The 23,567-nt window shown below is 43.9% G+C and overlaps 4 protein-coding genes and 1 long non-coding RNA gene across 8 annotated transcripts in view; 1 reads left to right on the top strand and 4 right to left on the bottom strand.

Annotated features, from left to right (window-relative positions):
• Positions 1-31: 31 nt before the first annotated feature.
• On the bottom strand, positions 32-6,934 carry LOC123501483 (zinc finger protein 697-like; the record flags this gene model as incomplete). The annotated part of the gene is made up of 7 exons (XM_045250333.1): positions 6,920-6,934; positions 6,702-6,754; positions 6,192-6,314; positions 4,871-4,989; positions 4,369-4,504; positions 2,603-2,778; positions 32-486 (listed from the first exon to the last, which is right to left on the bottom strand). Coding segments are annotated over exons 1-7 (1,077 nt in total), but the record flags the coding sequence as incomplete, so codon positions are not given.
• On the bottom strand, positions 5,376-8,918 carry LOC123502936 (zinc finger protein 2 homolog). Of its 2 annotated transcripts, none has more exons than XM_045252230.1 (2): positions 6,920-8,918; positions 5,376-6,314 (listed from the first exon to the last, which is right to left on the bottom strand). In XM_045252230.1, the coding sequence occupies exon 1, from the start codon at positions 8,204-8,206 to the stop codon at positions 7,181-7,183; it is 1,026 nt and encodes a 341-aa protein (XP_045108165.1). In that variant the 5' UTR covers positions 8,207-8,918; the 3' UTR covers positions 5,376-6,314; positions 6,920-7,180. The 2 variants fall into 2 exon arrangements, with proteins under 2 accessions (XP_045108165.1, XP_045108173.1); XM_045252238.1 differs by having other exon boundaries at positions 6,916-8,206.
• LOC123502959 lies at positions 8,183-11,971 on the top strand. 2 transcript variants are annotated; one of them, XR_006674272.1, is made up of 2 exons: positions 8,183-8,320; positions 11,683-11,971. It is a non-coding gene; the product is annotated as an uncharacterized LOC123502959 (long non-coding RNA). The 2 variants fall into 2 exon arrangements; XR_006674273.1 differs by having other exon boundaries at positions 8,186-8,320; positions 11,680-11,971.
• Positions 11,972-15,632: 3,661 nt separating this feature from the next.
• LOC123502899 (sodium/glucose cotransporter 5-like) overlaps positions 15,633-23,567 on the bottom strand; it is a 17,257-nt gene continuing 9,322 nt past the window's right edge. The window contains exons 4-13 of one of the 2 annotated variants that reach the window (XM_045252197.1): positions 22,584-22,782; positions 21,037-21,257; positions 20,220-20,463; positions 18,714-18,948; positions 18,245-18,359; positions 17,798-17,888; positions 16,560-16,702; positions 16,284-16,395; positions 16,038-16,164; positions 15,633-15,797 (exon numbers count right to left, since the gene is read on the bottom strand). In XM_045252197.1, coding sequence (XP_045108132.1) covers positions 15,731-15,797; positions 16,038-16,164; positions 16,284-16,395; positions 16,560-16,702; positions 17,798-17,888; positions 18,245-18,359; positions 18,714-18,948; positions 20,220-20,463; positions 21,037-21,257; positions 22,584-22,782 — 1,554 coding nt within the window. In that variant the 3' untranslated portion in view covers positions 15,633-15,730. The remainder of the gene's footprint in view (positions 15,798-16,037; positions 16,165-16,283; positions 16,396-16,559; positions 16,703-17,797; positions 17,889-18,244; positions 18,360-18,713; positions 18,949-20,219; positions 20,464-21,036; positions 21,258-22,583; positions 22,783-23,567) is intronic. The other variant, XM_045252190.1, reaches the window with a different exon arrangement.
• LOC123502915 (replication factor C subunit 4-like) overlaps positions 17,750-23,567 on the bottom strand; it is a 26,238-nt gene continuing 20,420 nt past the window's right edge. Inside the window, exon 10 of the mRNA XM_045252215.1 lies at positions 17,750-17,782. The gene's annotated coding sequence lies outside the window, so the exon portion shown is untranslated. The remainder of the gene's footprint in view (positions 17,783-23,567) is intronic.

The following is a 23,567-nucleotide window of genomic DNA, read 5'->3' as shown; positions in this document are numbered from 1 at the left end:
TTCTAACATCACTGTGTCTCAGGGTGTGTGTGGTGAGGTGACCCTTTGTGATGAATTTCTTTCCACATTCCAGACACTCATAATTTCTAACACCACTGTGTGTCAGGGTGTGTGTGGTGAGGTGACCCTTTGTGATGAATTTCTTGCCACATTCCAGACACTCATAATTTCTAACACCACTGTGTGCCAGGGTGTGTAGTGTAAGTCCTTTTCTGGATGTAAAAGTTTTATCACACTGCTGACACACAAGCTTTCTCTCTCCTCTGTGGGTGGAGCTGCCTGCCTCCAGGTCATTCTTGCCACCATGCTTGGACCTACCCACACCTGAGGCAGACTGCTGCTGCTGCTGTTCACTCATGCTGCTGCCCAGTCTCACCCCTCCACTGCAGCACTGCTCCTGGCTGCACACACCACAGAGGGTCCTCAGGAACCCTCGGGAAAGCCGGCCGGAGGGAGCCACGTCAGTAGGATATCTGGCCTGGACACCTGCAACAAGTGACAGTGAGAACACCAAGAGCCACCGGCCAACAATAAGCAAAGGGTGGAAGGTCAGGCCAGGGTTGGGAGGAGGCATTGGGAGAGGAAAAAAGGAAAAGAAGGAAACGCACCACCACCACCGCCACCACACTCCCACAAGTGCGGGTGTGGCCCCAACAGTCCACACACCACCCTACCTCAAAAGTGGACCTTCATATGCTGGGCAATTTCACCTTTAGTTATGAAAACTTGCCACAAACATCACACTTGAACTCCCTCAAGCCAGTGTGTCTGAAGGTGTGTCTGTCAAGAGCATGAATGGTGAAGAATTTCTTGCCACACTCCTCACACTCATACTTTCTAACACCACTGTGTGTCAAGGTGTGTGTGGTGAGTTCAACCTTTCTGGTGAATTTCTTTCCACATTCCAGACACTCATAATTTCTAACACCACTTTCTCTCAGGGTGTGTGTGGTGAGGGAAGACTTTTGGGTGAATTTCTTTCCACATTCCAGACACTCATAATTTCTTACACCACTGTGTGTCGGGGTGTGTCTGGTGAGTTCAACCTTTCTGGTGAATTTCTTTCCACATTCCAGACACTCATAATTTCTAACACCACTGTGTGTCAGGGTGTGTGGTGAGGTCAGACTTTCTGGTGAATTTCTTTCCACATTCCAGACACTCATAATTTTTAACACCACTGTGTGTCAGGGTGTGTTTGTTGAGATCAGACTTTCTGGCACATTTCTTTCCACAGTGCAGACACTCATGATTTCTAACACCACTGTGTGCGGTGAGTTTAGACTTTGTGATGAATTTCTTTCCACATTCCAGACACTCATAATTTCTAATGCCATTGTGCCTCATAGTGTGTTGTTGAAGTCCTTGTCTGGATGTAAAAGTTTTATTACACAGCTGACACACAAACCTTCTCTCTCCCCTGTGGGTGGAGCTGCCTGCCTCCAGGTCATTCTTTCCACCATGCCTGGACCTCCCCACACCTGCGTGCTTCACCTGGCTGTGCCGAGGACCAAAGGCTGGAAGGTCAGGCCAAGTTTGGGAGGAGGCAACGTGAGAGTAGAAAGAAAAGAGAAAAACCACCACCACCACCACACACTCCCACAGGCACGGGTGTGGCCCCACCGGTCCACACAACACACCACCTCAAAAGTGGATCTTCACATGCCGGGCAATGTCACACTTTGTCTTGAAACACTTGCCACAAACATCACACTTGAACTCCCTCAAGCCAGTGTGTCTGAAGGCATGTTTGTTGAGAGCACCAATGGTGAAGAATTTCTTGCCACACTCCTCACACTCATGATTCCTGATGCCGCCATGTGTCAGGGTGTGTCTGGTGAGATCAGACTTTGTGTAGAATTTCTTGCCACATTCCAGACACTCGTAATTTCTAACACCACTGTGTGTCAGAGTGTGGCTGTTGAGTTCAAACTTTGTAATGAATTTCTTTCCACACTGCAGACACTCATAATTTTTAACACCACTGTGTGTCAGGGTGTGTGTGGTGAGGCTACCCTTTGTGGTGAATTTCTTTCCACAATCCAGACACTCATAATTTCTAACACCACTGTGTGTCAGGGTGTGTGTGGTGATGTGAGACTTACTGGTGAATTTCTTGCCACATTCCAGACACTCATACTTTCTAACATCACTGTGTCTCAGGTGTGTGTGGTGAGGTGACCCTTTGTGATGAATTTCTTTCCACATTCCAGACACTCATAATTTCTAACATCACTGTGTGTCTGAGTGTGTCTGGTGAGTTCAAACTTTGTAATGAATTTCTTGCCACATTCCAGACACTCATAGTTTTAACACCACTGTGTGTCAGGGTGTGTCTGGTGAGGTGACCCTTTGCGATGAATTTCTTTCCACATTCCAGACACTCATAATTTCTAACACCACTGTGTGCCAGGGTGTGTAGTGTAAGTCCTTGTCTGGATGTAAAAGTTTTATTACACTGCTGACACACAAGCTTTCTCTCTCCTCTGTGGGTGGAGCTGCCTGCCTCCAGGTCATTCTTGCCACCATGCCTGGACCTCCCCACACCTGAGGCAGACTGCTGCTGCTGCTGCTGTTCACTCATGTTGCTGCCCGGCCTTACCCCTCCACTGCAGCACTGCTCCTGGCAGCACACACCACAGAAGGTCCTGCAGGAACCCTCGGGGAAGCCAGCCGGAGGGAGCCACGTCAGCAGGACACCCGGCCTGGACACCTGCAACAACAGTGACGGTGAGGACACCAAGAGCCACCGGCCACTGGCCACGGCCAACAATTATTCTGTGGGGAAAAAAAGCAAAGCTGAGTTGAAAATATGGTGTGTTTGCTTTCCTAGCATGATGAGGGCTGTCACTCACCAGTGTCATTTGCATCCTCCATCCAGAAATACAAGGAAAAACACTGACCAACACTTTAGGAATGGATGGCTAATAAAGATGCAAGTAATGCAGTCCAAACAGCTACAAACACTCAAAAAGAACGTCACCCAAGAACTCACTCGGCCGACACTCAAATGACGTCAAAGGGGCTGAAACAACTTCTCAGGAAGAGAATTCCAAGGTTCAATAACTGTGATGGAGAAGGAGAGGCTCTTGACATCAGTTTGGTGGCGAAGTTTGACCATCTTTTTACTGAGCCCTGGACCTTGTGCCATCATTATCTACTCTCCTCAACAGATGAGCCAGGAGAGGACACTGCCCATTCATAATCTCACAAACCAGAATTACATCAGCTCAGAATAGCCTTCCTTTGACTCAATATAAATTCAGTCTATACAAGTCCTTCTCTGCACAGACTCCAATAGTTGCACACCACCAATACACCGCGTGTTCCACAAAACACTACCAAAGTCAACAATGGGTTCAATACGGGTGCAGGTCAATTGGTCCCTAAGCGATTGGTACTCTGGTCATCTGGTGCACAAGTCAACTGACACTCTAGACATGTGATCACCAGGTCAGCTGAGACTCAAGACAGCTTTGTTGGTATTTTGGGCACTGTCCCCGAGAAGCCGTCCCGCGCGCTCGCCTCGATTCCCGGCTCCCACTTCGCAGCTCCCCCACCCAGCTGATTTGACGTCACATATATGAAGCCACGCTATTGGTCAGAGAGAGAGAGAGAGAGAGAGAGAGAGAGAGAGAGAGAGAGAGAGAGAGAGAGAGAGAGAGAGAGAGAGAATATAAAAACAAATGAGGACAGAGAGAGAATGAAAATGAATGAGAGAGAGAGAGAGAGAGAGAGAGAGAGAGAGAGAGAGAGAGAGAGAGAGAGAGAGAGAGAGAGAGAGAGAGAGAGAGAATATGGCAATGAATAAGGCAGTTTCTCAACTTTTTTAACCTTGCGTAACCCTTCAAATACATCACGTCTCAAAGAATCCCTGCGCAAAAACAAATTTATATACCATATATTTCTCATTCTCATTTAATGTGACGTCAAATCCGTTGGGTGGAGCTGCTGCGGAGGGGTAGCCGGGAAAAGAGGCGAGCGCGCGGGACGGCTTCTTGGGGACAGTGCCGTAATTTGCGACACACAGACACACCAGGGTTGTTGTGTACTAAGTGAGTGAGTGAGTGAGCAGCAGCAGCAGCAGCAGCTGTGACCAGTGAAACCTGGCACGGTGTGGCAGGGAGGCAGAAACACCTCTGGACAAATATAAACCATATTATGACAACATAGTGCATTGTCAGAGCTCAGACTGGTCTCACTCTGAGGGTGGCGAAGGCACTTAATCGGGTTGGACACAACACCTGCGTGCTGTTTGAATCAGTACCTAACTTGAGGCAACTTCACGCTTGTTCTGACACTGTGCACAAAGCAATAACACACACGCTCACTCAAAAATGTTCAATAATAAGTAAGTACCGTACGTACAAAGTTACAACCAACAGTGTGGTCCACCGTCCAGCGTCCAGCCTGCGTCTCCAACAGTACCAATTACCAACACAGCCAGTCTGCGTCCACCGCTGGCAACTTAGCAACTCGCGATGTGCCACGGTGCCACATCTTTCTAAAACAGGCCACACGTAGGTCTAAAAAGGCCTATTTAAAGGCCAAACCCGTATATCACGCCAATATCAGCCGACTTCTCAATACAAGACAAAGAAGTCAACATTCAACATAAGAGGCACAGTAGGTACATGTACATGTACAGTACCACTAATACACTCCTTGCTACAACACTACCTGACTCATCAATTTACGAACCTTTACCGAACATCATAATAATAGTAATAGTTTAATGCTCACTAAGTTGTTGCACTCTTTGAAGATTTGTGTAGTTCACGCTTCACGAGAGAGAGAGAGAGAGAGAGAGAGAGAGAGAATTTTAATGTGCTAATTGGTGATGGAAATGGCAAGGCCACGCCACACCCACGGGTACTCTGTAATCTGCCACACCTAGCGCGGACTTCATAGATGGAGCAGACCATAGTAACAGTATCTAAGAGGCAGACTATTACATTTCTTTTATTCTCTATCTTCATCATCTCTGTTCTTTACAACACACCACAGAGAACTGATAAGCAGTGCAGGAATACACACATTTTCTCATGCATATCTATCTTCTTATCTGTCATATGATCTATCTATCTATCTATCTACCTACCTATCCATCTATCCTATTCTTTTTATTTTCCCTGCATCTGACAAGAAGACTTGCTGAAAGTGACAGACACAACACCATCACTCAGGACAGAAAAGGTTGCACTATTCCACTGACTTCAATGTAATGGAACAAATCTATGAAAATCTTTGCTGGTGTGCTGTTCAAGACTCCTGGAAATTGAAAGGACTGCAAGGCCAGCTACACAACTGTCTAGGGAATACTTTGAGGGAAGGCAGGAAAGAACACCCACTTATCTGGTCAAGAAGAGAAACACTGGTCAACAAAAATATATTAGTCACAACTTCACATCTCAGTACAGTCAGATCTACAGGTGCCTTGGAAGGAATCAGTCATCACACACAGGTACACTTAACCCCTTCAGTACCACAAAACATTTCCATATTCATTCTGCTCACTATTTGCTGATTTTATACAGCAACACATTAAAATAAAGAAGACTGTTGTTATCAATCTTGTGGCCTTCATAGACCATTCCTAATGTTAGTGAAATTGTCTAATCTTATCCAAAACTCAAGGTAAAAATGTGTCCCAGTACTGAAGGGGTTAACCAGTGCTCAGATATGCCTCATTGAAACAGACATTTTAGATTGTAAATATATGTAGCTAAAAATATTATTAAGATGTAAACCAATTATGTCAAAAACATCATTAAAGCAGCACTGGTTAATGGTTATAGAGATAAAAAGATACTTTACAATTACACAAACACCAGTTGCCTAATGAAACTCCAGGCAGTGATTTGATCAAGGGACTCACTCACACACACACTCACACTCACACACACACACACTACAAGTGTCTGCCTCCTTACACCTCACAACACAAACACAGTACATACAACACTGCCTGCAAACTCCAATACAACAAAGTCCACACCCCTCACAAGATACACAAGGCTAGGTGTAAACTACTACTACTTAGTCTTACAACCCACAATACACAAAGTACACACCCCTCACAATACAACAAGTACAAAACTAGGTGTACACTGCTTCCTTCTACCTTGTATCCCAGTATACAACAAACACACTCCTTACAATAACAGACCACAGGGGTGTGGTGTCCTTACAGGCACTGCCACACATGACAACAGTGTAGTGTGTGCTGAGGTGACACTATCATCAATGTATCCTGTGGTGTGGCAGGCCAGCGTAGCATGGAGTCACGCAGGCATCCAACACACACCAACGTCCTGAAACAAAAGCATTCATTAATACATTATCTTCAACACAACACACACACTGAGTGGTGACACATACAGTGATGGGGGGCTGGGGAGCTGTGTGTGTCCTCTCAGACCATATCCTGCTGTTATACAACCACTACATACATTCATACATATATAATCCTGTATCTATGTATCTTTCACTGAACACCCTTCCAGGAGCCCAGTACACACTATGCATCATGTATCAGCCACACTGACAGGACACACACTGCACACACTGGAACGCTGACACTCACCACCACGTCCTTCTTCTCACACTCACCACCACCACCACCACCACAGTCCTTTAGGGTCCTCACAGCCAGCCAGCACCATGCATGGTCTTCTCACCCCTGCAGCCTCACACCTCACACCTCCACACCCCCAGTGGTGAAGGGGAGTGCCCTAAGTGGTGGTCTGTCTGTCTGTGTTTTAAAAGGTGTATCTAGTACCACAGTGAGTGACAATGTCCTTAGTGTTGATTCTGACATGGTACTTGCACTGCCAGGTTAGGTAATGGAATAAGGTATTACTACTCCAATCACCTCCACCACTTATGTTTTCACTCTTACTTCCACTTACTTACTTACTTGCTTGCCTGCCATCTTGACCCCCGCCACGTCCTGCTGGAGATGGAGAGCCTTGGTGACACCCTCGGGAGACCGGTTCCCACTGAAGGCGTGCTTCACCTGGCTGTGCCGAGGACCAAAGGCTGGAAGGTCAGGCCAAGGTCGGGGTGAGGCAACGCGAGAGAAGAAAGAAAAGAGAAAAACCACCACCACCACCACCACCACTACCACACACTCCCACAGGCACGGGTGTGTCCCCACTGGTCCACACAACACACCACCTCAAAAGTGGATCTTCACATGCCGGGCAATGTCACCCTTAGTCTTGAAACACTTGCCACAAACATCACACTTGAACTCCCTCAAGCCAGTGTGTCTGAAGGCATGTTTGTTGAGAGCACCAATGGTGAAGAATTTCTTGCTACACTCATCACACTTATAATTTCTAACACCACGGTGTGTCAGGGTGTGTGTGGTGAGGTTACTCTTTTTGGTGAATTTCTTTCCACATTCCAGACACTCATAATTTCTAACACCACTGTGTGTCAGGGTGTGTGTGGTGAGATCAGACTTTGTGGTGAATTTCTTTCCACATTCCAGACACTCATAATTTCTAACACCACTGTGTGTCAAAGTGTGTCTGGTGAGGTGAGTGTTTGTGGTGAATTTCTTACCACATTCCAGACACTCATAATTTCTAACACCACGGTGTGTCAGAGTGTGTCTGGTGAGGTGAGTGTTTGTGGTGAATTTCTTTCCACATTCCAGACACTCATAATTTCTAACACCACGGTGTGTCAGGGTGTGTGTGGTGAGGTGAGTGTTTGTGGTGAATTTCTTACCACATTCCAGACACTCATAATTTTTAACACCACGGTGTGTCAGGGTGTGTGTGGTGAGGTTACTCTTTTGGGTGAATTTCTTACCACATTCCAGACACTCATAATTTTTAACACCACTGTGTGTCAGGGTGTGTATGGTGAGGCTACTCTTTTGGGTGAATTTCTTTCCACATTCCAGACACTCATAATTTTTAACACCACTGTGTGTCAGGGTGTGTATGGTGAGGCTACTCTTTGTGGTGAATTTCTTTCCACATTCCAGACACTCATAATTTCTAACACCACTGTGTGTCGGGGTGTGTAGTGTAAGTCCTTTTCTGGATGTAAAACTTTTATCACACAGCTGACACACAAACTTTCTCTTTCCTCTGTGGGTGGAGCTGCCTGCCTCCAGGTCATTCTTGCCACCATGCCTGGACCTCCCCACACCTGAGGCAGACTGCTGCTGCTGCTGCTGTTCACTCATGCTGCTGCTGGGCCTCACCCCTCTACTGTAGGAACCCTCTGGGCAGCTGGCCGGATGGAGCCACGTCAGAGCCCAGCAGGGCACCTGGCCTGGACACCTGCAACAACAGTGATGGTGAGGACACTGAGAGCCACTGGACACTGGACACTGGCCACGGCCAACAGTAATTCTAAGGAGAACAAATGGCCCACTTGAGTGGCAGTCCAGATTCACCAAGCTTTTACTCCTTCCAGTATTTTCCTGTTGTTATTTCACTGTGGTATTTCCTTGTAGTCACTTGAGTTTATACACCTAACATCATTATATAGAGCAAAATATTGTGGCCTGGTGCACCAAGCTCTTTCAGGTGGGGGGAGGGGGGGGGGCAGCATGTGCCACACTTGACGGAGTGTTCACACCGTGAATAAAATAAAATGTAATGGTGTCACGTTACTGGCCTAGGATCTGGTTTAGGGAGTCTTTAGGGTGTGGTAGTTGTCGTAAAACAGGAGTAGCATGGAGACACCTGAGTCCATATGAAAGTGTATTTACGGTAGCACAATACACAACAAGTGTAAACCGAGCGAAACGAGAGGCAGGAGGCGTAGAGTGTCGCCTGAGGCGGCGGCGAGCGAGCGAGGACTGAGGGGAAGGACGTGACGTCAGACAGAAAGGGAGTATGGGAAAAACAAAGGACATGCTAACATAAGGGGAAGTGGTCGTGTCTAGGGACGTTTACCTGCTCACACTCGTATGCTACATTTCTCAGCAAAACCCAGCACTGTAAGCGTCACCAGACCACAATTGTCTTGCTAACCAGTCCATCCTTTGTCTTACTAGTAAATCAGCACGTGTCATCTCTGCCACCCAAAAACACCGCATTGCCAAAAATGTCCACACTTGCTGGGGAAGAAGGCAACACTTCAAACACTAAGCATTTGCCATCCAACCCCCCCCACACACACACACACACACACACACACACACACACACACACACACACACACAAACTCACACTCACACAGAAAAGTGTAGAAAAAGAAATAGAAGAAATATACAAACTTGGTAAACATAGTGAGGGGACTAAAAGACCACTAAAAGTTAAAATGCGATGACAAGTAAGGGTGGAAGAAATGTTAGTGAGGACTGGAAAGTTGGCTGGTAAGACAAAATATAACATTAGGATGAGGAGAGATAATGAACTAGGAAGAAAGGGACAAAGAGAGAGAGAGGACTGAGAAGTGAAACTAAGGAAAAAAAACCCAGAGAAGGACAGATAACAAGATGAAGAAATTCTCCTGGAGAGTGCTGGAGATGAGGCTGAGGAAATGGTATATTTGGGAAGGGGAAGGAAAGCATTAGGAGTCATGTATACAAACATAGATGGGTTTACATCAGGAAGGTTGGAAGTGAGAGATGATACATTGGAAAGAGGACCAGACGTGGTATGTACAACAGAAACAAAGTTAAGTGAAGACGACCAAGTGAATCTTAAAGAGCAGGGATATAATGTTTGGAGGAGAGACAGAAGGGACAAGCAGGAGAAGGAGTATTGGTAATGGCTGGAGAGGATATAGTCGTGGAGGTGGTACAGTACGGAGATGGACTGGCAGAGGTTTTGAGCCTGACAATTAGGACCAGTGGGAGGGAAAGGAGGAGTATCATAGTAACATATGTGCCACCCAAAACTAATACTATCCAAACCCAACACTACAGCCCTCTAGCCAGGGACGGGGGGCGGGGCGTCTCCACCTGCCCCGTCCCCACAACCCATCTAAGGTTACTAACGAAACCCAACAGTGTAACCACTCTCTCTCTCTCTCTCTCTCTCTCCCCTTTATTTTATCTATTCATTTATTTATTTTTTGTTTTGTTTAAAGATAAAAGCTGGCCAAGGAGAACAAAAATAATACAGAAAAAATGACGTCCACTTGCCAGTTGGTTAAACACACTACAAATTGTCAAAATATAAATAAATAAATAAAATAAATAAATTGGTGTGCGCTTGACACATTATGAGGGTGATTGGTTGTTTTGTTTGAACATGAAAGCAGTAGCCAATAACAACGCTGGAATTTATTGAGCCAATCCTAGTGTGGCATTTCAAGGTGTGGCGAGAGAAGCGGTTCAATTTGAACTATGAATCAGTGTTAGGAAGATGTCACCGTGTGTTGGGTGTAGCGTGCACTACTTCCTTGCTATTCAACACTTTTTTGAAAAAGACAAAAAAAGTGTACAGTTCCTAAGGGAGCAGGGTGTTTTTCCTAGTGTGGTGGAGTGCCCCAAGTGCCACAAACCCTGCACACTCTTGGAGGTGCACGGCCACTTATTACATTCCAATAAGGTAATGACTTCCTGTGCATAGCTTAGCCATTGCAGTGAGGTTAGGATGGGTTGGCTTGGGTTAGGTTAGGTTACCTTTGGTTTGGTTAAGTTAGGTTAGGTTAGGCTTTGGTTAGGTTAGGTTAGGTTAGTGCATATTCATTCTAAACACGTACAAATATACCACACAAAATATAAATGCTTCAGTTTACCACAAACTCGTGTTTCCACAACAGACGGGGGAGGAAGGGGGGGTATGAAAAAAAAAAAAAAAACTTTTGCAACAAAAACAAAGTGAATATTTATTCAAAACAGGTCGAAATCTAACATGAAAATAAAAAAGAATATCGGTTCGTTTCACAGCAAAATCATGTTTCCGCAAGAGCCGCAGGGAGGAAGGGTTGAAAAAAAAAAAAAAGTATTTGCGAGGGAAAGCAAGTGCACATTCAGTGCAAACAGGTCAAAATCCACCTGAAAAAACCAATGATTTCATCGAGAAGTGAGGTGTTCGTGTTACTGTAGAAATGTATCCCTTCTAGGAGGTAACAATGTTTGGTGTGGTGAGTAACTCTTGGAGGGGGTCCTGTGGGGTGCTGCTCCCCCCTTCCCCGCTACAAGATTTTAATGGTAGTGTTTGTTTGGTAAGCCTTGTGGGGGTCCGCCGCCTGGGTTACAATGTTGGGTTTGGTTAGTCAGCTAAATGTAGTGAATACACCAACAAACGTAGCCAATACTTGGACACAACACTCAACAATAACAAACCAACGCTCGCCGCAGCAGCCACCGCCGCCGCCATCAAAGCATTTTCTGACATTTTTGGAAGGACTTTGTTGATTTCTGACCTCTCTTGCAAAACCCCGATTCCCCACAGGTCCCCCAAGATCGCTGGCAATGACAGCTACACAGAAGCTGGAGGGGAAAAAAGTCACAACTCGAAAAATATAAATTTGCCACGGAAATGACACAAAGCACCAATCAATTCACTCCATTTGTCACCACAGAAACATGAGTCACACCACAGACTCCATGGCTGGCTCAAACTGCAAACACACCCAACAAACAAGCCGAGTCAACCTTGCATGACCTGTAGGTACAGGCTCAAATGGTGAACACTCACTCACATATCTCTCTTCTTTACCTTTGTCTCTCCTCTGGTCACCTCTCTCCCTCAGCAGGCCGGCACAAGGAAGGGCCCACGAGAACACGTACTAATTGTGAGGCGGAGCGCCACGGCCCACGAGTTCCGCTGTGCCTGCTGTCACACACTCTGGGCCTCTGCTGCTCAAGTGTCAAGTCTGAGCGGCGAGCGGCGCGCCACACCACCAAAAGGAAACCTCAATATTATTAAGGCCACACTCAAACAAACTGACATTTTGCTGTATTGTCATGGTTTGCTCTGTTATTTAGCGGCGTACACACCGTACGTCACGCTCACCACAAATAAAGACAAAAGGATCAAGTAATGGTGTGCTGTTTGTTGTGCATACTTCAAATGTGTATTCTGTAACGCTAACAAGAAACAAGATGTCACGCTGTGGAGGTTTACACTCTGCACATTAAGTGTTACTAAATTATACCCAGTAGCCACCAAACCACCACAAATATCGGGTTCAACCTTCAAAAATTTTGCTTCAAGGTAGAGATGGGAAGGAATCTCAATCCATACTTCATACTCCTCCTCTTCCTCTTTCCCAGCCACCTTCACCTTCAATCAGCTATTATTATTATCATTACTCTTTCTCCTCTTCCTCCCACCTCTCCATCCTTTCCTGTCATCCTTGAACATTTGTCCTCCATGTTTTAAGCCCATTGTGTGCGGCTGTCCTGGATTTCCGCTCTTGTGACCAGCAGGAGCAGGGTGATCGAGGGGTCCGAGTGACCGAGTGACTGTCATCGGAGGAACAATGTTCTGAGGATCGGCTCGCGGCAAAAGGCCCAACATGGCGATACACATTATATATATACACGCCGCCACACCCTCACACTGGCTACTGTCTACTGTCTACTCCACACACTTAACGCCACTTTCTGCAAATACTGCTGCACCTCAAAGTACAAGTTGCAGGAAGAAAACATTATTTCCACTGCCATCTTGACGCCAGTATTGCTATTTGATGCCCTTTTTACGGTAGATGTGACAGATATTGTAGAAAAGGAGGTACTGAGCCTGGGCCAATACGGCTCAGTCACGCGGGAAGTGGTCAGTGACTCAGTACCAAGTCAGTAATGGTTAGTAAATGAGTAAGTAGTTTGACTATATTTTAAACTCCACATCTGCCTGCCTCTCATTCCCTGTCGTATGTGGGGACCTGTGGCACATTGCGGTGTTGCGGTGTTTGGGTGACCATTGCACTATACAGCTGGGCAGGAACCGGTTCCAGAGTTACAAATCACAAATACTATACTATATAGTATTCATTCATAAGAATGTTATCATTAATATTATTTAGGAATCCTTGCAAATGCCAGTTTCTACAGATGAACGAAGTAGAGTATAATATAAGCATGTATTAAGCAGGCAGACTTCTATCCATTATTTAAAGAAATTGCATGAAAAAAAAAAAATATATATATATATATATATATATATATATATATATATATATATATATATATATATATATATATATATATATATATATATATATATATATCTTAGAGATACACATAACCGAAAATGTACCAGTAATGTTATATTAGTTTTCATCATGATTTGCTCTTCAGGTCTTCCAGTTAGGTGTATGGCCTTCTGCCAACTCACACAGGGACATATGACCACATTATCTGGCGACATCAATTCACAAGACATGATTTATTAGTGTTTTCTTGGTGTAAGAAGGTTACAAGAAGTTCCCGACATGGCAGCGCGGGAACAAGATTACCGTACTGGGAACACGGCCGAAGTGGTGGCAGGAAGACAAACGGTGGTAGTGGTAGGTACTCAAACAGTGCTGCTGCCGGAACATGGGGAAACATTGCTCGTGTGGATCCGCGGGACTTTTCCCTGGGTATGGATGTACCCAGCTGGTCAGCACCGTAGCAGATGTAGACATGTAGTATGTACTGTACTGCACAGATCTAGACAAATGCGTAGAGTGGGTGGCAGGGAAACACAAGCTGACATAGTGGGTATCTTACATCAGCTTGTGTTTCCCTACCACCCACTCTACACATGTTCTGTACAGCCAGATCCCAACGTGGCAGGACTGTTTTATTACTTATATTTCTGAGAGAGAGAGAGAGAGAGAGAGAGAGAGAGAGAGAATGGGGGGAGGGCGTTGACACAAGGTAGATGGGATTTAAATGGTCACACCTAACTGTCTAATGGAAATTTTTCAAGGATAAAGCATGCAGGATACTCTACGGCAGAGGTCACGTCTGCAGGAAATATAATTGACTTGGTACGTGTGTGGGTTGCATGACAATTTTCTTTTTTTTCTTCTGGAATAATATAAAAGGAACAAGACAATATAACCATGTATTTCATCAACACACTTATAAACTTTCTTCTCCCTAGCCAGCATAAAACTTAATGATAAAAATAGACTTCTAATACAAAACTATAATATTGTTTTTGCTCTTAACATATGCATTCCGGTACCATCAGTCATTGCCATACGCATTCCCGACAGCAAGTTCTTACGTTTCACATTCCCGGGCAAGAACAGGCCTTACCCTACACATTCCTGGCCAGGAATAGACATTACCGTACTAATTTCTAGCAGGAACAGGTATTGCCGTATGCATCCCCGTCAGGAAAACACATTATTGTACGCATTTCCAGCAGCAACAGTCATTACTGTACGCATTTACATTTAAAAAAAAGTACAACAATAGCGGAGTAGTCCCCAAACTCGCATGCCGATGTCTGATTCACTAGATGTCGCAAAATTTCACACAGAGTTAGTCAACTGGATATCGTATATTTTTGGATATTCTACTACAACATACCAATATTTTGAAATAACCAGTCTTCAAACATATAAATGCCTTAATAGTAAAATGAAGGTTATAACCATGCATCTTTTATTCCATCTCCATCCCTGGGACAAAAATTACTTAGTTACACAATTGATAACTTGAAGTTAGTATGATATTTTCTTTCCTTCTAGTTTAGGAAGCAGACTACAAGAAACCATGAATGTATGAAGCCTCGTAAATGAGTTTACTTTCATAACTTTGAAATCAAAATCTGATAATGAAATTGTCTATTGCTAAACACCTCGTTCTGCACAGACGTGTTCGGCGTCACATAAGACTAACAGAGGCCTGCTGAGTGGACAGTGGCCATCCTCAAGTGCTGTTTTTATCTTAAAGGCACACCATGTCCAGGCTATGGCAAGACAGCTCAGGGACACAGTGAAGGTGATGGAAGCACTGAAGCATCCTCGAGATATTTCGTTTTCGGCAGCAAATTCTTTTTTTTTCATAAAGATCGAACAAAAATAGCTGCACGCTTTCATTTTGAGGCATTAAGCTATGCAGAGGTGAAGTGAAATGTGCGTTACGGTTTTGTGCAGTATTAGTCTAAAAATGAAAGAGCTTGGAACACCAGGCACTATATTCTGCTCTATATAACGATGTTGGTCGTGTAAACGTGAGTAACTATAAAGAAATACTATAGCAAAATAAACACTGCAAGGATTAAAAGCATGGTGAATCAATAAATACAACGTAATATGGGGTTTTGAGACAATGCTAACCCACTCCTGAATTAAACAGCCGGCGAACACAGAAAACGCGCGAGTTTGGGTCCTCTCCTATCGAAAAGGAAAAGAAATGTTTGAAATCTGGAATATACAATGATCGTTCTTGTTTGTATTGACTTATCTACTTATCTCTCCATTATTCATGAAAGACTTCGATAAACTGCACTGGTGTTTTGGTGTCTCCTGTGAATGATAATACTATGATAGGCATTGAAAGTTGCAGTAGTGGTAGTAGTAGTAGTAGTAGTAGTAGTAGTAGTAGTAGTTGTGGTAATAGTAGCAGAGAGTTTTATTCATTTGCTTTAAAAGTAAGAAAGAGAGAAAAAAAAAGTGGAATGAAAAATAAAAAGAAGCAAAATTGAAGAAAAAATCAAATTGAATAATGAAAAAATAAGGAGAGAGAGAGAGAGAGAGAGAGAGAGAGAGAGAGAGAGAGAGAGAGAGAAAGTGTGTGTGTGTGTGTGTGTGTGTGTGTGTGTGTGTGTGTGTGTGTGTGTGTATGTTTGTGTGTGTGTTAGGCAAAGAAACCGACCACAAAAGTACTAATGATAAGACAGATAGCAGCATTCCAGTTCACTATTCTGAAAAGAGAAAGATACAATTTATCATTATCATTATTATCACTACCATTATTATTATTATCATTATCATTATCATCACTACCATTATTATTATTATCATTATTATCACTACCATTATTATCATTATCACGAGTAAAATGGCAAAACTGCAACAACAACAACAACAACAACTAATAATAATAATAATATGAAAATCTGCAGAGAGAGAGAGAGAGAGAGAGAGAGAGAGAGAGAACTGACCTCCTCCAAGACGGTGACTCCTTCAAAATCTCCACTGCCTTCTCTGCTTCCTTCTTCTTCCTCTTCATCTCCTCCTCCTTGTCTTCCTCCTCTGTCTTCCCTTCCTCTCCTCCTCCTCCTCTTACCACTGGAAAAGAGGAAGAGGAAGAGTAGTGAGGATAAATCACACTTTTTCTACCTACTACTTCAAAACAACAACAACAACAACAACAACAACTACTACTACTACTACTACTACTACTGTACCTTTTATCTCCATCTCTGTCTCCTGGTGGGTGGCAGGGGAAGGGGGGCGGGGTGCTTTGAGGGAGCGGCGCACCCTTGTGTCATTCCTCGACCAGAAAGTAAGGCGGTACAGCTATGAGAGAGAGAGAGAGAGAGAGAGAGAGAGAGAGAGAGAGAGAGAGAGAGAGAGAGGATACATTATTAGATACACACACCTAGATTAATTCTTATCATACCCTTATCTCTCTCTCTCTCTCTCTCTCTCTCTCTCTCTCTCTCTCTCTCATTAGTACTTACACAGTCTTCAGGTATAGGGGCAGTTAGGAGCGAGCCGGCCACAGTCACCAGGCCGGTCACAGCGAACAGCACCATTGAGAAATTGAGGTAATGGACGTTGACCACCAGGAGCCGAATTAACCAGGGTCTTGGGTCAGCCTCCCCTGTGGTGGTGGTGGTGGTGGTATGGTTTATGGGAGTTTAAGATGCTGGTGGTGGTGATGGTGGTGGTGGTGGTGGTCTTAGTGGTATAGGCTGAACCTCCCAAATCCAGATGCTAATAATTCGACAAACGGCATAATTTTGATTTGTGGGAATGATTAAGATTTCCTGGAATAATGCCAGTCTGCCGGAGCGCTGGTGTGGTGTGGCGGTGTTTCATCTGTGTCTCCTTTGGCATGTGTCTTTCTGTAGCCTGCACGCACATTTACTTGCAAATCATCATCATCATTGTCATCATTTTCGTTTAACCCCTTCAGTGTTTTCATATTCATTCTGGTGACTATTTGGTGATTTTATACAGCTTCAGAAAAAAAATAATAAAATTTGGGGATTAGAATGGTAAATACTCAGGCCATTAATCTTTTGACACCCACAAACCTTTCCTGATGTCAATAAAATGGTCATGCCCAAGTCAAGGTAAAACTGCGTCTCCGTACTGAAGGGGTTAACACTTTCCCCACAGCTGGATAGACGTGCTGCCGAGGCTGTGTGGGAACTGAGACTGCGAAAACGTTATTAACCCCGTTTGTTTTAATTTATTTATACCATGTGGGATTTTCACGGGAATTTGTTGGCTAAAGGGGTATGTTTTGTGTCACCTCCTATCTCAAAGCCCACCCGCTAGGAAACCTTTGCCCCGAGTGAGGAAGCCCAACCTACACTCTGACCGTGGACAGGATTCGAACCCGTGCGCTTGGAGACCCCTCGGACCACAAAGCACGCATGGTTCCACTGTACCACGGCGGCCCTTTCCTCACTATGGTGGATTTGTTTGGTCAGGTGACCGTTATGTGTCATTTATGTACTGTGCCTTGGAATAGTGCTCAGGGCAGACAGTGGCCGGATTTGGGAGTTTCAACCTGTAGTAGTAATGGTGGTGGTAGTCTAATCTATTGTATCTTAGCAACTCTGTCTCTCTCTCTCTCTCTCTCTCTCTCTCTCTCTCTCTTCCTTTACACTTTCATCACATTTCTACTTTAACATATTTTACTAATAAACACATATTCTCTCTCTCTCTCTCTCTCTCTCTCTCTCACCTGAGCCACAAGGAGGGACCACGTAGGCAAATTGTAGAACGAATCTTAACAACCCAATAGCCAAACCAGCCATTAGCCCCCAGAAGGCGCCCTGGAGAAGGAGAAGGAGGAGGAGGAGGAGGCAGGAAAAAAAAAAGAATATTGTTATCACTATCATTATTTTGAATTATTATTATTAATACTATTGCTATTGTTATTATTAGTTCAAAATTTCCAATCACTTCTAACTGCAATTCTATTAATGCAATTTCCTTGATGCTTTCTCTCTCTCTCTCTCTCATGTGTTCGGGCCTGCAGTCTAGGTGGCCCCGGTTCGAATACTTAATAAATCTAGTTGGCTGTTCGGAGATGCAGTGTTCTCCCGTTGACCTTAGTGGCGCCATATGACATAAGCTGTTGCGATACTCAATGGAAAAATCTCTCTCTCTCTCTCTCTCTCACACTCACCATCTCATTAGCTCTGGTCCAGAACACAGCTAACAGGAAGACAGCAGCAATGGGCGGCGCCAGGAAGGAGGAAATGCTCTGAATGTAGTCAAACAGCTGAGAATTTCCGGAGAACCTAGAGTGGTGGTGGTGGTGGTGGTGGTAATGGCAGGGAGGTTAGAGACGTAGTAACATGATTTTAGACACAGAAACATTATATAACATGAGTTTAGACACAGTAACATTATATAACACCAAGAAAATTGTAAAAACATTCATAAAAACACAGACACACTCAAAATCTGCATCCAAACACACTCAAACGTCTCCCAAACACACTTCAACACCAGTAAACACACTTGAACACCACCCAAACACACAAAACACCAAAAATAAGACACTACGAACACACAGATACATTCAAACAAACTAAAACACACTCAAACACACTCCAAAAACACTCAAACACTCCAAACTCACTCAAACTTACTGAATAACAGGAATCCAGATAACGGAGATGCCAACAAGGACAACAACAAAAACACGGCCCACAATCAGCAGCTCTCTGTCACTCGGATGCCCCTTGCAACCCAAACACGGCCCAATTCGGCCCCTCAGAAGCATCCACACGTCAAGGGTGAAGATGGTCGAGGCAGAATTGAAGATTGAGGTTAGTGACGTCATCAATGCTGCCATCATCACCGCCAGCATCAGCCCGGCCAGTCCTGTCAGTGGTGGTGATTGTGGTATAAGGGAAAGATTAAGATTACCTTGTGTGTGTGTGTGTGTGTGTTTTTTTTTTGTAAGTAAATTTAAAGTGATAGAAATAAGCCATTTGCTATTAACGTTATAGTTAAAATGCACTCAAACACTACGTATACCCACTCCTTTCTTTCTTTCTACTTAGCCAGGGACGTATCCACAGGCATTTTCTCTCTTTTTTTATTTATAACGTGGACTTTTCACGAGAATTTCTGGGCTAAAGGCGATACTTTTTTGTGGCACCTCCTATCTCAAAGCCCACCCGCTAGGAAACCGTTGCCCCGAGTGAGGAAGCCCAACCTACACTCTGACCGTGGATAGGATTCGAACCTGTGTGCTTGTAGATCCCTCAGACCACAACGCGCGCAGGGTTCCACTGTACCACGGCGGGCCAATATTACTTTTTTCTTCTTTTCTTCTTATTATCATTATTTCTTTTATTTCAGCTTTTTCCTTACTTAATTTTATGTCTCCTGTTTTTGTGGCACCTCCTATCTCAAAGTCCACCTACTAAGAAACCGTTACACCGCGTGAGGAAGCCCAACCTACACTCTGACCGTGGGCAAGATTCGAACCCGTGCACTTGTAGACCCCTCGGACCCCAAAGCACGTAGGGTTCCACTGTACCTCTCCCAATATGCCAAAACAAGAACCACCACCGCCTCAGCATCGTCACTGGAGGCGGGGACCTGTTTGTTCACATTCACTTCCCGCCAAGGCGCCACTTAGTCCATACTTTCCAGGCTCAGTCGATATTTCTAGCGACTTGCAGTTTTAGTCGCAGATTGGCACGTGTGAACCCGCATTCAAACACACCAAAACCCTCCCAAACACACCCAAAATATCCCAAAACGCACACAAACAAACATGACATACCAAAATTCACTCAAAACAATAAAACACACACAAATACACCCAAAACGTCCAAGCTCCACCCAAAAACAAGCACCACCTAGTTGAAAACACTGAAAAAACACACCCAAACACCTTCAAACACCCAAAAAAAAAAAAAAACACACCAAACCACGCCAAAACTCATCAAACAAGCACAACATCCCAAAACCACTCAAAACTCTAAAACACATCAAAACACATCCAAAACACCCAAACACCACACAAAAACACACACCTCAAAAAAAAAAAAAAAAAAACACACCCAAACACGGTCAAACACCCCAAAACACAGTGAAACATCCATACACCTTCCAAAAGACACCCAAACACAGATAGGTACCTGTAGGAAGCAAATTGATAACCAGCTCAGCGTAAGCGATATTTGAGCAGCCTCCGGGACTACCACAGATGGCCAGACACTCCTCGGGACTGGCACACGCTACACGGTCGGGGTACAGCACTCTAGCGGCCATCCCCGGCAGTACAAGGAGCCACAGAGGGAGGAACTTGAGGTAGCCAGCCACGATGCAACCTGCCTTAGCGTGTGAGAGGTTCTTGCTGGCTAGGGTTCGCTGTACGATCACCTGGGAGAGTGGTGGTGGTTATAGTAGTTGTAGTTGTAGTAGTGGTGGTATAGTAGTGTTTTATGTCGTTTTTATTCTTTTTTGTTAGCTATGATTCGCTATACGATTGTCTGGGAAACTGGTGGTTGCAGTGGAGGTGGTAGTGGTGTTGTAGTGGAAGCAGTTATTAGTTACCCCTTCCAAACACATGCAAAGACACATTAATATTCTCAAACACATCCAAACATACAAAACACCCCAAAAAAACACGTCCAAACACACAGAACACCCCCCAAGATACTTCCAAACACACAAAACATTCCGAAAACACCCCCAAAATACAACCATGCACATCCAACACACTTAAACACATCCAAACACAGTAAAACATACCTAAACACATTAAAACACAGTCATATCAAACACAAACATACTCGAACACACAGAAACACAAACAAACTCACTCAAACACACCCAAACACCCACAAAACACACCAAAACGCATCCAACACCCCAAACACACCCTAAACACATCCAAAACACACTTAATACACACCTAAACACATTCCTCCTCCTCCCCAGCCTTCCACATACCTGATCAGTACACCAATACCACAGGGAGTTAATCCTGAGGCCAAATATCATGCCAGTCCAAGGGTAGTTGCTCTCTCCGGGGACTGAGGACCTTAGGAAGTTCATATAGTCAGAGGGAGGTAGACCGCAAGATTTGTTATGGAGGTCCAAGGCTCGCACGCTCGCCACGGCCAAAGGGTACTTCTCCACTAGTGCTTGGAAGCCCCCTATCTCCTTGAAGGCTGCAGGGTGTCATAATGTTAGTGATAGTGGTGGCGATGCTTTTTCGGGGCACCTCCTATCTCAAAGCCCACCCGCTAGGAAACCGTTGCCCTGAGTGAGGAAGCCCAACCTACACTCGGACCGTGGACAGGATTCGAACCCGTGCGCTTGGAGACCCCTCGGACCACAAAGCATGCGTGGTTTCACTGTACCACGGCGGGTTTGGTTTGTGTAAGAGCGGGAAAGCTGGTATAGGAACGGAGAGAGTGTTCAATGGAAATGTACACTTAGTTGTTGATGATCATGTTTGGGTTTGTTAATCTTGTTCACTTGAAAATTCACTTGATTGTTTTTTATTGCTTTTATACTTGAAAACACCGAAAAGAAGATAAAAAAAAGGAACAAAAAAACTAAACATTAAAAAAACATGAAAACACGAGAAACATTAGAAAAAAAAACAAGAAAACACGAGAAATATCTAAGAAAACATGAAATCACCAATTAACATCCAAAAGAACAAAAAAAAAAAAAAAAAAAAAAAAAATAAATAAATATCAAAACACTTAAAACATTGTAAGAGTCATGGAAACATCAACAAACACACACACAAAAAAAAAAAAAAAAAAAAACACGCATACTCTCCAGAAGTGGGCGGTCTGATTTGAAAGTCCAGTTATCCGATTATCAGATGAATCAGACTCCCATTTTCGAATCTGATAATGGAATTGGACTAACAATGCCAAACGATTCGAATATTTCCAATCGGACTGCCAAAAGTTGACAGCGATTTGCAATTACTCCAGATCGACGTCATCTTATTTATTTTTCTATTGATTTTTTTTCCCAATAGCAGTTTCTTGATCATTTTTTTTTCTATATTTTCCCAAGTAAATATATTTCTTCTAATTACTCCAGATCATATTTATTTATTTTTTGTAATATCAGTTTCTTAATAAATTTCTCTATATTTTCTCAAGTATATTTTTTTCTAGTTTCACTTTCATATTTTCCCTATAATAGAATGCATGGAATTTTATGATTAATTGTCATATTTAATAAGGTTAGGTTTTATAAGTGTAAAGTAGGTATGATACGTGTTTGACTTTGGTTTTCATACGCGTCTCGTGTGGATTGGATTAACCTCTTCAGTGCTGGGACGTATCTTTTACAACGAATTTTGGTGTGATTAGACGATTTCATTTGCATTAGGAAGGGTCTATGGAGGTCAGAAGATTAATGGCCCAGAGTATTCACTGTTTTAATCCCTTATTTTTGTAAACTTAAGGTTTTGCTTAGGTTAGAACAAATGACCTGATTTATAGGTTTCAGTAGCGCCACAAACTCACCCAGGCCCATCAATATAAAGGCGCCCACCACCATCAGGGCTGTTTGCACGAAGTCAGTCCACACCACGGCAGCCAGGCCCCCAGCTATGGTGAAAGCAGCCGCCACCACCAGCAGGAAGAGAATGCTTAGGTACAGCCACTCTACACTGCTCTTGTTCAACGCTAACTGCATAAACAGCGCCCCCGCGTATAGGTCAGCCTGTGGGAGGGTGCAGAAGGGGAAGCACTGGTTCAGGAAGGATTGTACGTAAAATACCAAAAGAAAATGGAAAAATAAAAACCACAGAATAACAAATAAACAAAAAAAAAAACATCCCATAACACACAAAAACACCACAAATAACACCAAAATACCAGCCTATATGTCACTGCGACCATTTCCTGACGTATTATATCTTAGCTAAATAAATCCTAAGAGCTAACAAACTTATTTCCCGTGTCTGTAGATCTCAACCAAACACCTTCATAAAGTTCCCACTCTAACTAATTCTCTACTAACCCCTGAGGTCTGACCGCTGTCTAAGGTTAACTTCATCCCAGGGCGGAGCTGACCAAGGCGATTTACAGAAGAGGAAATGTATGGTGTATGTGAATATAGAAAGTAAAAGCAAAAACAAACTAATACACAGATTTTTACTTAAAAGAACATTAAAAAAAGATATGTAAACACCCAGAACGTTGCAAAACACATGGAAATATCCACAAAACACATTGACAAATATTAAAACACTGGAGAGGGAGGGGAGGCCGCCGTGGTAATATGGAGCCACTTGTGCTTTGGGGGCTGAAGGGTCCTTAAGCGTACAGGTTCAAATCCTGGCCACGGTCCGAGTGTAGGAGGGTAATGGTTCCCTAACGGCTGGGTTTTTAGATAAGAGGTTCCTACAAATGCCTTCTTTAGCCCAAAAATAAATAAATAAATAAAGAGAAAATGAAATGATGATACACAGAAAAATTTACCCAAAATATGAAAAATATATAAAA

This window comes from Portunus trituberculatus, chromosome 2, assembly GCF_017591435.1.
Source record: "Portunus trituberculatus isolate SZX2019 chromosome 2, ASM1759143v1, whole genome shotgun sequence".
Taxonomy (NCBI): domain Eukaryota; kingdom Metazoa; phylum Arthropoda; class Malacostraca; order Decapoda; family Portunidae; genus Portunus; species Portunus trituberculatus.
The sequence above is the reverse complement of the archived record's forward strand: the minus strand, read 5'-3'. Positions and strand labels throughout refer to the sequence as shown.